General features: G+C 37.8%; 1 protein-coding gene across 2 annotated transcripts in view; it reads left to right on the forward strand.

The window, feature by feature from the left end:
* Positions 1-15,538, forward strand: part of LOC123534444 (uncharacterized) — a 52,047-nt gene that overhangs the window by 15,659 nt on the left and 20,850 nt on the right. For both annotated transcript variants that reach the window (XM_053519583.1, XM_053519582.1), the window contains 5 exons: positions 7,443-7,565; positions 8,128-8,253; positions 8,482-8,559; positions 9,034-9,155; positions 9,489-9,575. In XM_053519583.1, the coding sequence (XP_053375558.1) occupies positions 7,443-7,565; positions 8,128-8,253; positions 8,482-8,559; positions 9,034-9,155; positions 9,489-9,575 (536 nt within the window). The remainder of the gene's footprint in view (positions 1-7,442; positions 7,566-8,127; positions 8,254-8,481; positions 8,560-9,033; positions 9,156-9,488; positions 9,576-15,538) is intronic.

The following is a 15,538-nucleotide window of genomic DNA, read 5'->3' on the forward strand; positions in this document are numbered from 1 at the left end:
GCCAGGGGGCGTGGTCACTTTTCCCTATATGTGTATTTAAAAAATATTCTTGTGTTTAACTGCTGGCCCGATTTTAAAATAACTTTACACAAATGGTTTTTGTGTAACCCTCTACCAAGATTATTCCAATCATACTGATTCGTCAACAAAAATGGCCACCGGATGGCGTGGGCACTTTTCCATATATTTATATAATGAAAACTTTTAAAAAATCTTCTTATAATGTGAAACTGCTAGCCCGATTTCATAAAAATTTTACACAAATGGTCCTTGTGTGACCCTCTACAAGATAGTTTAGTTATTTTGATTCCAGAGGGCGTGGCCACATTTCCCATATGTATATAGTGGAAATATTGTGTGAAAGTGCTAGCCCGATTTTAAATTAATTTTACACAAATAGTTCTTGAGTGGCCCTCTACAAAGATCGCTCAAATTATTCCGAATCGTCAAAACGTGGCTGGCAGGGGTGGGGGCGTGGGTTGCGGGGTTGTGGTCACTTTTCCGTTTATGTATAGAGTAGAAATCTAGGAAATGTTCTTGTATACAATTGTTAGTCTGATTTTAAAATGATTTTACACATATTGTCCTTGTGTGACCTTCTGCAAATATTTTCTTTTCTGATTCGTCAAAAAATATGGCCACCACTGGACGTGGTCACTTTTCATCAACAATTTCTTTAAACAACATCTCCTTCAAAACGACTGAATGGATTTTGATGAAACTTTACATAAATGATTTCTGGGTAGTCCTCTTTCAAAGTTGTTCCAATGATCCCGGTTGATTGAACATGCGGGTCATTTTTGTTAAAATATGTTTTCAGCTATCAGACTTTAAAAATACTAGAGTTTTGATATTTGGCGTGTGATAAAAGGGTTTGACTGTCCTCCATACTTGTCCAAATTATTGCCCTAAGGTTAAAAAATGGCCACGTTCCTGTGTCTGACATAGCTTTTTTATAAGAAACTTTGAAAATCTTCTTTTGCTAGAGCCTTGATATTTAGCGTGTGATATCAGATTTGTAATGTCTACCGTAATTGTTCAATTATTGCCCACGATTCAAAAATGTGCGTGACATGTATATAATAAAGGCTAACATAGAAGAAACCTAACTCTTGTACATAGGCGAGAGCTTAGGATCAATGACCTTCTTGTTTGAATTATCTACTTTTTTTGAAAACATTGTCCGTGGCATAACTCGAATACTATGTAAGATATTGACTTTATACTTATTACATTAATAGAAGAGGGAGTGCAGAGACAAGGAACCATAACTCTAGGTGGTTCTATTTTTGAATTATCTCACGTTTTTGAAAACCTTGTCCGGGGCATAACTTGAATATTATAATATTATGAAAGGTATTGACTTCATACATTACATATTAATTGAGGTCAGTGAGAGGGACTGCAGTGACACGGACCCATAACTGTATGTGGACCCATGTTTTAATTATTTCCCTTTTGACTCGTCTTGTCCGGAGGATTACTCAAAAAGTATTAAAGATACCATGTTATAACTTTATAAAATGATAGAGCTCATTGAGAGAAAGTGCAGTAATAAAGAACCATAACTCTGGGTGGTCCTTTTTTTGAAACATTGGCCGTGGCATAACTTGAATACTATGTAAGGTATTGACTTGATACTTTACATATTGATAGAGGTGAGTGCAGAGACAAGGGACGATAACTATAGGTGGTCCAATTTTTTAATTATCTCACACTTTTGGAAACATTGTTCGGGGAATATCTTGAATACTATGTAAAGTAATGACTTCACACATTACATATTGATAGATGTCAGTGACACAAAGTGCAGATACAAGGAACCATAACTCTAGGTGGTCCGTTTTTAATTATCTCCTTTTTTGATACTTCTTGTCCGGAGGATAACTAAAAAGTATTGAAAATACCAAGACACGATGATAAACCTCATTAAGAAGAAGTGCAGTGACAAAGAACCATAACTCTTTGAATTATCTTCATGTTTTGAAAACATTGCCCGGGGCATAACTTGAAAAGTTTGTAAAGTATTATTCATACTTTACATATTCATACACGTCAGTGAGAAGAAGTACAGTGAGAATTGAAACAGTATATTTTCGGTATTGTTTTCTTTTTATAACTGCCTCATTTTTATAACACAAGAAGATAGCAGCTATGATGAACAGTATAAAGTCTGTATTTGTACAACATTTTGCAGTTTTCACTTTGGGCGAAAACTTGTTTGAAAGTAGATTATGAAACACTTATTTATCAGTAAGTATGCATTGGGTCAGAGGTTGTTCATTCTGAGCAAGGCAATTGTGGATGTGCATAGGGTTATACTATCAGCACAGAGTTTAATGTATTGGAACACTGCAAAACTTTAATACACATAAATATATTTCATGTTCTTAAACATAAAATGATTTATGTCGGTGGACGCAGAACCTATTTTTTAATGTTTTTGTTTAAGTCCATATCCTAATTTTTTCGTCTAATCTTGTGCAGTTTTTCTTATTTTGATGTAAACCGTTTATCACCCACGTGATTAATTCGACCAATCATATCTGATCAGTTTCTTCTACTTACACACTTTTCTTTGCAGACTTCTTTGTTCCAGTTTTTCTTAAACCTACCTCCTGCCCTGATTTTCACCCCTTCATTCGTCTCGCAAACTTTGCCAATATCTCTTCCTAGTATGCCAAGCTTTATTAAAATTGTTTGCTTTGTTTTTTTCTAGTGTATCTGCTGGTAGTAATATTCTATTAGATTTTCTGTGTCCATTTTTATTACAACTATTTCGCTTTGTTTTTTCTGGTACATGTATGTTTGTAGTAGGCGTTTCTTTGACATAATGTTACCATTCAGATATGTATCCCTGGAACATAGTAGAAAACTTACATTAAACACTAACAAGTCGCGCGTGAGGCAAAATATCTTATCGCAGAGCATTTTCAATTTATTTCTACCCAATAACAGACCTGTTTAAATGCATAGAATGTTAGGCTCAATGTGACCACATTACAAAAGAACACCGCTTCGAAAATCTCTGCACGGTAAATGGGAAAATGGCAACAGCCACATTGCAGGATTATACATCTTTGGAACTGGAAAATTGTTAGCTGGAATATGGTCTGTAAAATATACTTAAATATGATAAAAAATTGTAGAAAAACACGAAATGCCTTTTAGAGACAGCAACTGAAGTGAGCACAACGTGATGAAAACATTTGTCACGTGATCATCCACCCTGATAACAGTTCGTGACCCCTTGTCTCCCAGTTGGCTGAGAAATGACCTATATTTATCAAAGATGCACTCTACTGTTTTGGCATTGGAATAATTGTTTTCTAAAAATTTAGGAACGCCCCAGAGGCAACCATTTCATACCTGTTTTTCAAAACTTTCCAGGGAGGGAGCCCCATAACCCCTCCATCACCTCAAATCACAAAAATTTAAACCTAAATATGTAACAGAGACCACAATTTCATGCCTCTAAATTCCAGAGGAAGCCAAAATGAGAGGAGTATAGCAACCAAAACAAGAGGGCCAAGATGGCCCTAGGTCGTTCACCTGAGAAACACACCATAACAGGGTAAACATGTTTGACATAGTGATTTCATGGAAACAAATATTCTGACCAATTTTCATTAAGATTGGACCAAAAATGTGGTGTCTTGAAGTGTAAACAAGTATTTTCTTCCATTTGACCTAGTGACCTAGCTTTTAAGCCAAGGTAAAATACATTCAAACTTGACCTAGATTTGATAAAGGCAATCATTCTGACTAAATTGCATGAATCTAAATTGAAAAATAGAGCCTCTATCGCATACAAAACGTTTTTCTTTGGTTTGTCCTAGCGACCTAGTTTTTAATCCCAGATGATCCATTTTCTAACTTGGCCTTAATTTCATCAAGGGAATCATTCTGACCAAATTTCATGAAGATCAACTGAAAAATACAGTCTCTATCGCGTACACAATGATTTTCTTTGATTTGACCTAGTGACCTAGTTTTTAACCACAGATGACCCATATTCTAACTTGACCCAGATTTCATTAAGGCAATCATTCTGACTAAATTTTATATATATCCAGTGTAAAATGCATCCCCTATTGCGTACACAAGGTGTTTCTTTAATTTGACCGGGTGACCTAGTTTCTGACCCTAGATGACCCATATTCACCTAGATTTCATCCAGACAAACATTCTGATCGAATCTCATGAAGATCCGGTGTAAAATGCAGCCCCTATTGCATACACAAGGCTTTTCTTTGATTTGACCCAGTGACCTAGTTTTTGACCCCAGATGACCCATATTCGTAACTGGCCTAGATTTTATCAAGGCAATCATTCTGACCATAATTCATAAAGATCAGTTGAAAAATACAGCCTCTATCGCATAAACAATGTTTTACTTTGATTTGACCTAGTGTCCTAGTTTTTGACCCTAGATGACCCTTTTTTGAATTCAGCCTAGATTTTCAATGTTATCATTGTGACAAAATTTCATGAAGATCAATTGAAAAATACAGCCTCTATCGCATACACAAGATTTTTCTTTGAATTGACCTAGCGACCTAGTTTTTGATTCCAGACAACCCATTTTCAAAGTCGGCCTAGACTTCATCAAGGTAATTATTGTAACAAAATTGCAAGAAGATCAGTTGAAAAATACAGCCTCTGTCGCATACACAAGGTTTTAGTTTGATTTGACCTAGTGACCTAGTTTTTGACCCCAGATGACCCATTTTCAAATTTGTCCTAGATTTAATCAAGGTAATCATTCTGAACTAAATTTATGAATATCAATGGAAAAATACAGCCTCTATCGCATACACAATATTTTCTTTGATTTGACCTAGTGACCTAGTTTGTGATCCTAGATGACCCATTTTCGAACTCGGCCTAGATGTCATCAAGCTAATCATTCTGACAAACTTTCATGAAGATCAGTTGAAAAATAACTCCTCTATCGCATACAAAACGTTTTTCTTTGATTTGACCTAGTGTCCTAGTTTTTAACCACAGATGACCCATTTTCGAACTAGGCCTAGAATTTATCAAGGGAATCATTCTGACCAAATTTCATGAAGATCAACTGTAAAATATTGTCTCTATCGCGTACACAATGTTTTTCTTTGATTTGACCTAGTGACCTAGTTTTTAACCACAGATGACCTTGACCCAAATTTCATTAAGGCAATCATTCTGACTAAATTTTATATATATCCAGTGTAAAATGCAGCCCCTATTGCGTACACAAGGTGTTTCTTTAATTTGACCGGGTGACCTAGTTTCTGACCCTAGATGACCCATATTAACCTAGATTTCATCCAGACAAACATTCTGATCGAATCTCATGAAGATCCGGTGTAAAATGCAGCCACTATTGCATACACAATGTTTTTCTTTGATTTGACCCGGTGACCTAGTTTTTGACCCCAGATGACCCATATTCGTATCTGTCCTAGATTGTATCAAGGCAATCATTCTGACCACAATTCATGAAGATCAGTTGAAAAATACAGCCTCTATCGCATACACAATGTTTTACTTTGATTTGACCTAATGACCTAGTTTTTGACCACAGATCATCCATTTTCAAACTCATCCTAGATTTCATCAATGTTATCATTGTGACAAAATTTCATGAAGATCAATTGAAAAATGCAGCCTCTATCGCATACACAAGAATTTTCTTTGACTTGACCTAGCGACCTAGTTTTTGACTCCAGACAACCCATTTTCAGAATCTTCCTAGATTTCATCAAGGTAATTATTGTAACAAAATTTCAAGAAGATCACTTGAAAACTACAGCCTCTGTCGCATAAACAAGGTTTTACTTTGATTTGATCTAGTGACCTAGTTTTTGAACCCAGATGATCCATTTTCGAACTCGTCCTATATTTCATCAAGGTAATCGGTCTGACAAAATTTCATGAAGATCAATTGAAAAAACAGCCTCTATCGCATACACAAGGTTTTAATTTGATTTGACCTAGTGACCTAGTTTTTGACCCCAGATGACCCATTTTGAAACTCATCCTAGACTTCATCAAGGTAATTATTGTAACCAAATTTCATGAAGATCAACTGAAAGATACAGTCTCTATCGCGTACACAAGGTTTTTCTTTGATTTGACCTAGTGACCTAGTTTTTAACCACAGATGACCCATATTCTAACTTGACCCAGATTTCATTAAGGCAATCATTCTGACTAAATTTTATGTATATCCAGTGTAAAATGCATCCCCTATTGCGTACACAAGGTTTTTCTTTAATTTGATCGGGTGACCTAGTTTCCCTAGATGACCAATATTCATCTAGATTTCATCCAATCAAACATTCTAATCAAATCTGATGAAGATCCGATGTAAAATGCAGCCCCTATTGCATACACAATGTTTTTCTTTGATTTAACCTAGTGACCTAGTTTTTGACCCCAGATGACCCATTTTCGAACTCCGCCTAGATTTTATCTAGGCAATCATTCTGACCATAATTCATGAAAATTAATTGAGAAATTCAGACTCTATCGCATACACAAGTTTTTTCTTTGATTTGCCCTAGTTTTTGACCCCAGATGACCCATTTTCGAACTCGGCCTAGATTTCATCAAGGCAATCATTCTGACCAAATTTCATGAAGATCAGTAGAGAAATACAGCCTCTATCGCATACACAAGATAAATGTTGACAGACAACAGACGAGGGACGACAGACGACAGACTCCGGACGCCGGACATCGAGTGATCAAAAAAGCTAATAATGCATCAGAGTCCACCATTTCATAACTGAATTTAAAAAACATCTCCAGGGGAAGGCCTCACCCCCACCCAGACCCCTCTAACATGGGCAAAAGCACCCTCCAATACCTCGCTATGCCCCTCAGCGGTGACGTATTCGTTCTAGACTTGTGCCCCCAGTCAAATATTTCTGGATCCGGGCCTACAGTTATATGGTTTATTTTACTATTCAGATGTGTTTTTGTTTTCAAATGGTACTTAAGGTTGTTTTTGTTTACAAATGGTACTTAAGGTAATACCCAAGGCTATGAAAACAATGAAAATATGTTTCACTGCTGTTACAAATAGATAAATACAGTAATGAAATAAATTTGAGATTTAAATTACATGTAATCAATTTTCTGAAATTTTCATAGAAATAAATATAGTTTGTATATAGTTAAAACTTATTCGCTGTGTTTGTTGTAAAATCTAAATAATTAAAACTTATTCGCAGTGTTTGTTGTAAAATCTAAATAAAACTCTATGTCTATGTGCCGTCGTTCATATAACTGAAAAACTGTTGAAAAAAGACGTTAAACCCGAACATACACATACACTATGTCCATGATATAGGGTTAATTGATTGAAATATTCATTGAAACATTGTTTTCCGTCGATTGTCCGATGAGTAAATATTTATTTGTCTGTCTTGGGTATATCATATCTTTCAGGAAAGAGATCGTTGAAAGATCTAGAAGGCGTGCACACAGTTTTATGTCTGGATATCTCAGCGAGTATGGCAGACGAAAATGCTTGGACAGAAGCCAAAACATTTGTACTTGATTATTTGAATGGTAAAAACAACCAACTCATTTAAAATGAATCTTTCTAAAATCTGCTCGATGCTATTTTGAATATATTTGATAAACAAATCTACTCATGTTTGATGGCCGGAAGATAAGTCTATACTTTACCGCCTCGGTAGCCTAGTGGTAGAGCGTCCGCTTCGAGTGCGGGAGGTCGTTGGTTCGATCCCCGGCCGCGTTATACCAAAGACGTAAAAAATGGTACTAGAAGCTTCCTCGCTTGGCGCTCATTATTAAGAGGGTAGTTCTAGGACTGGTCAGCCCGGTGTCAGTATAATGTGACTGGGTAGGGTATCATGTCACGTTTCTACGGCGTGATATTCCAGTGAGGCAGCACTATAAAGTTTGGCATTGTGCTCACTGCTACAAGTAGACACCGTCGTTTATATGACTGAAAAAATGTTGAAAAAGACGTTAAACCCGAACACACACACACACACGCGCACAATTTAATAATGAAAGCTTGACGCAAACATGTGTGAATGATTGGTGAAAAATATTTGACGAAAAAAAGTTAATGACCAATAAGACCGTTTTGCTTTTATAACAGGACTTGAAGATATTTCTTCGAGACATGGCCTGACAAATGAACACGTGGCCCTTGTAACGTTCGGACATGAGACAAAAGTACAAAAGCGATTAACAAACAAATACAGTGAAATTCGACAACTGGTTGGTAAGCCACGTGCATGTTTATGTCCCTCTTCATCTTGCTGTTTTTTATTTGTAGATTTATCAGTATGACATTCATTTTGTGTAAATGAAGCACTTAATTTCTTTATAGGAAACTTGTATTACATGTATAACCCTTCTTTCTTGCAATATGCTTAACTAATGTGAGAGATGTACTAGTGGTTTTAAAGTGAAGAAAAATGTCAAGATAAAATTTCTTTTACAATTGAAGAAATGCAGCAACTTGGAGGGCCAAGTCCTCTGTATGGAGGTCTGGTGTTTGGATTAGCCGCCGCCGGTGCATCAAACCGTAATGTATACTTTAACTTTTCAAACATGAAATGTTATCTGTACGTAAAATTTGACGATGTAGAATGTAGGCGATAGACTAGTGTACAATTTATGCTTATAAAAGTAGGGTAATGTATTATCTAATTTCATTAAAATATTGTCTCGTAGTTGGAATTTACTCTTCGGCAATAATTGCAATCCTAATGATAGAATTAGCGGAAGTTATATCGCTATTACCTAAATCTCGTATGAATAAATGATTTCCAGACAAGAGTGGTAATTACATTGGTATGTGTCTGAATGAAAATTGATTGTAAGAAATCAGGCGTTTAAGCCCTGTTATAGGTCCTAGATATGTTGTATTGGCCTTCGGGGTGCGGTTCCGGTCATATGGCACACTTAGATCTGTGATAGTGGGATTAAAAAAAGTTAGATATTTCCTAAGGCTCAGACTGAGAGTTACAATATTAAGTCAAATACTGAATTGTTTCAGACACATTCGAAGTTGTCAATCATATTCAAGTATTTACTAAAGTTATTATTGTGACTGACGGTCGTCTTACTGAAGTTGGCCAATATGAAGGACCAGATACACCTGTTGAAAATCTAGATGAGGTAAGCACGTCAAATATCTGATCTAAGATGTGCATAAGAATATGTCATTTTTACTACAAAGTATTGTACCTGTAGATGACAATAATATTGAAATATCTAGCAGTATAAGATAATTACAGTAAATTTGCTCACTAACAGCATAATTATATAACAATACATTGGTACTTTTTATTTCCACTTTTCAGTCATACACATTTTAAACATAATCTTTATAATATACATACAAACAATGACATGCAAGAAAAGCTTAACAGAGAAAGAAACACATCACCTGTATCAATTATATTTATGTATTTGTGTAAAATACCGGTACTGAAATACATTACTTCCTAGACGAAGGCAAAGATTATACAAGGCACAGAAGAATACAAAAGCTGGCATATCGATACATACTTCGTTCCTGTTGGAAGAAAACACAAAGTAAACATTTTTCATTTAATTTTGCCGCTTATTAAAAATAAATTATGTGACTTTTATGCATCAGTTTAGCTTTTTTCATTACCACTTCAAAATTAAATACTTTTTAGCTCGACTATTCATAGAATAGTTGTGCTATTGGACTCGCCCGTGCGTCGGCCTCGGCGTCCGCGTCCCGATTTGGTTAAGGTTTTGTATGTAAGCTGGTATCTCTGTAACCACTTGTGGGAATGGATTGAAACTTCACACACTTATTCACTGTGATAAACTAACTTACACTGCACATGTTCCATAACTCTGTTTTGCTTTTTTTTACAACATTATGCCTCTTTTTCGACTTAGAAATTTTTGGTTAAGGTTTTGTATGTAAGCTGGTATCTCAGTAACCACTTGTGGGAATGGATTGAAACTTCGCACATTTATGTACTGTGATAAACTGACTTACATTGCACAGGTTCCATAACTCTATTTTGCTTTAACAAAATGATGCCCCCTTTTCGACTTAGAAATTTTTGGTTAAGGTTTTGTATGTAAGCTGGTATTTCAGTACTCACTAATGGGAATGGATTGAAACTTTACACACTTGTTCACTGTCATGATCTGACATGCACAAAGCAGGTCACATAACTCTACTTTTTTCAAAATTATGCTCCTTTTTCGACTTAGAAGTTTTTGGTTAAATTCTTATATGTAAACTGTTATTTCAGTACCCACTAATGGGAATGGATTGAAACTTCACACACTTGTCCACTGTCATGAGCTGATAAGCACTATGCAGGTTCCATAACCCTGTTTTGCATTTTTACTAAATTATGTCCCCTTTTCAGCCTTTGTTATTATTCATTTGGCAAGGCTGTTGAATGGTCGAGCGTTGCTGTCCTAAGACAGCTTTTGTTGATACTCTTATACGGTCATTTACAAACGTATTCACCATTTCCAGTCGTAGCTTAATTAAGAAATAATAAATATGTGCCTATATTTTATCAGTTAATAAAATATGGGCAGGAGCTCGGATGCGTAATAATTAGATCATGAGTGCGAAGCACGAGTGATTTAATATTCGCATCCGAACGACTGCCCATATTTTATTAACTGATAAAATTATTGGAACATATTTATTATTTCGATTCTAACCACGCAACTTCATCGCATTTTACAGCACTACATTTTAGCGCGATATGTCATTCGGCTGGCCGTGTGCTTTTATAAAAACCTCCCCACGAATAGAAAGCGTTGCATCAGTCGGAATTTTCCAATATTCAGTAAATTTTAATTAAAGTATTAAGTAGGTATTGCCGTGAAAATGTTATTTTCAATAACATCTAAGGTCGGATATAGAAATCAGAGGTAAATACTTAATTCAAAGTTTATATATGCAGTTTCTAAAAATAGTACATGTCACCTACATAGTGGCACTGAAATATACACGCCAGAACATTGCGGCGGCATATAAACACGTAAACACTTTAGTCTGGAAGATTGGAACATGACATGAATTATGATTTATTTACTGTCAAAGTAGAATCTAGTTGACATTTGTGGTGCCTACAACGCAGAAATTGTAAAATACACACACGTTCAGACATAGATGCACTGGTGTTGAAATTGAAACTTACCGGGCTGAAACATTTTCTTACTGTAAAAATATAAACAAATAAATTCATCAGTTAGAAATTGTTTGTTTCAGAAAATGTGATGTACTTTTTATTAGCCCACCATCATCAGATGGTGGGCTATTCAAATCACTCTGCGTCCGTGGTCCGTCGTCCTTCCGTCCGTCCGTCCTTCCTTTAACAATTTCTCTTCTTCTTATTCTTCTTGTCGTTCGCATCTACACTGTCAGACCAGTAGCCTCGATGAAACTTGTGGTTTGCCGAAGATCCTCAATGCCTCCATACAGTTTCTGGTGGACTGAGATATCTATCGGCCAAGTCGCAACTCGCTCCTGGTAATGCCTTTTACATCTCTGAAGTATATGCTCCGCAGTCTGATCTTCTTCACCACATGGACAAGTTGGCGATGATGTCAGTCTGTATTTCTTGTACATGTGAGCATTGAGCTTGTTGTGCCCTGAGCGGAGCCTGACCATCATCACTTGTTCCGACCGATCAAGGAGATGAAAAGCATATCTTCCTCCATCCTTGGTCTCGTTAGTGCCTTGATGATGGTGACTTTCTCCTTGTAACTCACAGGTTCTGTTGGTTGTTCTGACTGAGCTCCTAGCTTAGCCAGTTTGTCTGCCTCTTCATTGCCTGCAAGTCCACAATGGGATGGAATCCACTGAAGTGCTACTTTGCAAGTTATACTCAGGCTCTGCATTCTCCTGGCTAGCTGCGGAGCTTTATTGTTGATCAGAGCTTCCATGACAGACAGTGCATCGTGAGAAAGACGACTTAGGAGCTTTCTTCTGCCGAGTCTTCAACCATTGAGACGGCCTTCATGAGTGCTTCAGTCTCTGCCTTGTAATTGCTGCAGTGTTTTCCTGTGGCTGCATGTAGTGTTTCTCTCTTGCCAGATATTGAATGACGACGCATGTGGCTGATCCGTCTGTATAGACATGAGTCCATAATTCCGGAGGATAGTCTTCATTGATCATAGCAAGTGTGAGGCTCTTCCGAATGCCTTCATCTTCTTGTTTCCCGTGGTCAAGACGAGGAACAGCAAGTCTCACAGTCACTGAGGACAGATCATTCGCTAGTGGGTTTATGATGTCTTCACTACCTAGGGGAGTCGTTGGTATGCTCAGCTCAGTTTTGAACTCTCGGTTGAGTTTCTTTGCCTCATGTACGAAGCTGCTACGTTTGAGCCGATTCTTTGTGTAGCCGTCTAGCTTGGCTTTCATGGGATGGTCTTGAAAAGACCTGAACTTCTCTGCTTGAAGCAGAACCTTTGCATGTCTTCTGTCTTGTAATGGCTGTGTGCATGTTAGCTTCTCCATGAAGGAGATTGGTGTAGACTTTGTAGCACCTGTCATGATCCGCAATGCTTGGTTCTGAACCTTGTCTAAAGCCTGTTGGTTAGTTTTGGCAGTAGTGGACCAGGCAGTTGAGCTATATTCTCTGTATTGATCAATACACACCAATCTTCAGCCCAAGCTGAAAGCTTGTTGATGGCTTCTTGCATCCTGTATGTGGCTGTAGTGGCATGTTCTTCCTTACACCATAACACCAGATCGTCAGCGTAGAGAGCAGCCTTAACTCCTTTCGGTAGTTCAGACACCAGATCATTGATGAAAGCAAGAAGAGTGTAGGGGATAAGACTCCGCCTTGTGGGACACCATGACGCAACAGGAACTTCCTACTGATGGCATGTTCTAAACTGACTCTTGCTTTCCTGTTGTGGAGGTATGACTTAATCCACCTCAGCATGTGACCTCCTACTCCTGTCCTCATCAGCTTGACGAGGAGTCCATCAGTCCAGACTTTGTCAAACGCCCTCTGCAGATCAATTCATGCTGTTAGCATGACTTTCTGCTCTTGGAAGGCGTCCTCTATCTCTTGCGATAGATAAGTGGTCTGGTCCTCAGTGGAGCGGAATTGTCTGAAGCCAGCTTGTTGCGTTGCAAATAGGTTGTTAGTCTCCATGTACCACTTCAGGCGTGCATTCACAATCCTCTCCATGGTCTTTCCAACACAGCTGGTTAGGCTGATTGGGCGGTAGCTTGCAGCCTTCTTTGGATCCTTCCCTTTCTTGTGGATGGGGATCATGACTGCCTCTTTGCATATCTGTGGAAGCAGTCCTTGTGTCCAGCTGTAGTTGTAAATTTCCAGGAGTTTGCAAATTGCTTCAGTGCCAAGATGGGTCAGCATTTCATTTGTGACTCCATCTGGTCCAGGAGACTTCTTTGTCTTCAACTGCCTAAGAGCTGTCTGTTGCTCATGCAGTTTAAGACCCTGCTTCATGCATTCTGGTGTCACTTGGCTTGTCTGCCTTTCCCTTTTTTCTCTTCGGGCTTCCCTTTGCCGTTCCCTGTTGATGGGGATGTTGGAAACATCTTTGTAGTTAGAGGCAAAAGTGTTTGCCGCTTTTTTACCTGTCAACAGTTCACCATTCTCTTCCAAAGATTCTGAGCCTCATCCTGTTTCTTCATCGTTCAGCTGTCTCGTCAATCTCCACAGCTTTTGGCCATCTCGCTCTAGGTTGAGCGAGGCTGTTTTGTTTCTCCAGCTCTTCCTCTGTGCTTCCCGTTTGTGCCTGAGGAATTTGGCCTTGTCTTGCTGTAGAGAGAGGTTATTTTCTTGTGAGGGATTGTTTTCTGCTTCTTTCTCGTTATCGCATCTCCTCAGAAACTACCAGGGGGATTTTGACCAAACTTTGTCAGAATGATGTATTGTTGTGTCCCCCTGAAAATCAGACTGGTTCAACAATTTTTTAGTGAGTTATGGCCCTTTGTTTATTTCTATAATTTACATAGATTTATATAGGGAAAAACTTTGAAAATCTTCTTGTCCAAAACCACAGAGCCTAGGGCTTTGATATTTGGTATGAAGCATCATCTAGTGGTCCTCTACCAAGATGATTCAAATTATTTCCCTGGGGTCTAATATGGCCCGGCCCTGGGGGTCACATGGTTTATATAGACTTATATAGGGTAAAACTTTGAAAAACCTCTTGTTCAAACCACAGGGCTTAGGGCTTTGATATTTTGTATGGGACATCATCTAGTGGTCTTCTACTAAGATTGTTCAGATTATACCATAGGGTCGAATATGGCCCCGCTCCGGGGGTCACATGGTTTACATAGACTTATATAGGGAAAAACTTTGAAAATCTTTTTGTCCAAACCACAAAGCCTAGGGCTTTGGCATTTGTAATGTAGCATCATCTAGTGGTTCTCTACCAAGTTTGTTCAAATTATCCCCCTAGGGTCAAATATGGCCCCGCCCTGGGGGTCACATGGTTCATATAGACTTATATAAGGAAAAGCTTTTAAAATCTTCTTGTCAATAACCTACAACATTCAAATTTGGACCACATGTATGGTTTTGAGTGGCAAGATGAACCTTGACATGAGTTGACCTTGATTTTGACCTAGTGACCTACTTTCACATCTCTGTAGCTACAGCCTTCAAATTTGGACCACATGTACAGTTTTGTGCACTGAAAAGAACTTTGACCTTGACATTGACCTAGTGACCTACTTCCACATTTTTGAAGGTACAGGCTTCAAATTTGGATCACATGCATAGTTTCGTGTTCCGAAATGAAATTTGACCTTGATGTTGACCTAGTGACCTACTTTCACATTTCTCAAGCTACAGCCTTCAAATTTGGACCACATACATAGTTTTGTGTACCGAAACAAACTTTGACCTTTACATTGACCTAGTGACCTACTTTCACATTTTTGAAGGTACAGGCTTCAAATTTGGACCACATGCATAGTTCTGTGTTCCGAAATACAATTTGACCTTGATTTTGACCTAGTGACCTACTTTCACATTTCTCGAGCTACAGCCTTCAAATCTGGACCACTTGCATAGTTTTGTTTACCGAAATGAACTTTGACTTTAAGATTGACCTAGTGACCTACTTTCACATTTCTGTAGCTACAGGCTTCAAATTTAGACCACACGCATAGGATTGTGTACCGAAACAAACTTTGACCTTGACATTGACCTAGTGACCTACTTTCATATTTTTGAAGGTACAGGCTTAAAATTTGGACCACAGGCATAGATTTGTATTCTGAAGTGTATTTGACCTTGATTTTGACCTAGTGACCTACTTTCACATTTCTCAAGCTACAGCCTTCAAATTTGGACCACTTGCATAGTTTTGTGTACCGAAGTAAACTTTGACCTTAAGATTGACCTACTGTCAAATTTCTTAAATTACAGCCTTCAAACTTGATGCACTTGCATAGTTTTGTGTACAAAGAACTTTGTCCTTGAAATTGATCTAGTGACCTACTTTCACATTTCTCAAGCTACAGCTTTCGAATTTGGACCACATGCACAGTGTTG

The sequence above is a fragment of the Mercenaria mercenaria genome, chromosome 12 (genome assembly GCF_021730395.1).
Source record: "Mercenaria mercenaria strain notata chromosome 12, MADL_Memer_1, whole genome shotgun sequence".
Lineage (NCBI taxonomy): Eukaryota > Metazoa > Mollusca > Bivalvia > Venerida > Veneridae > Mercenaria > Mercenaria mercenaria.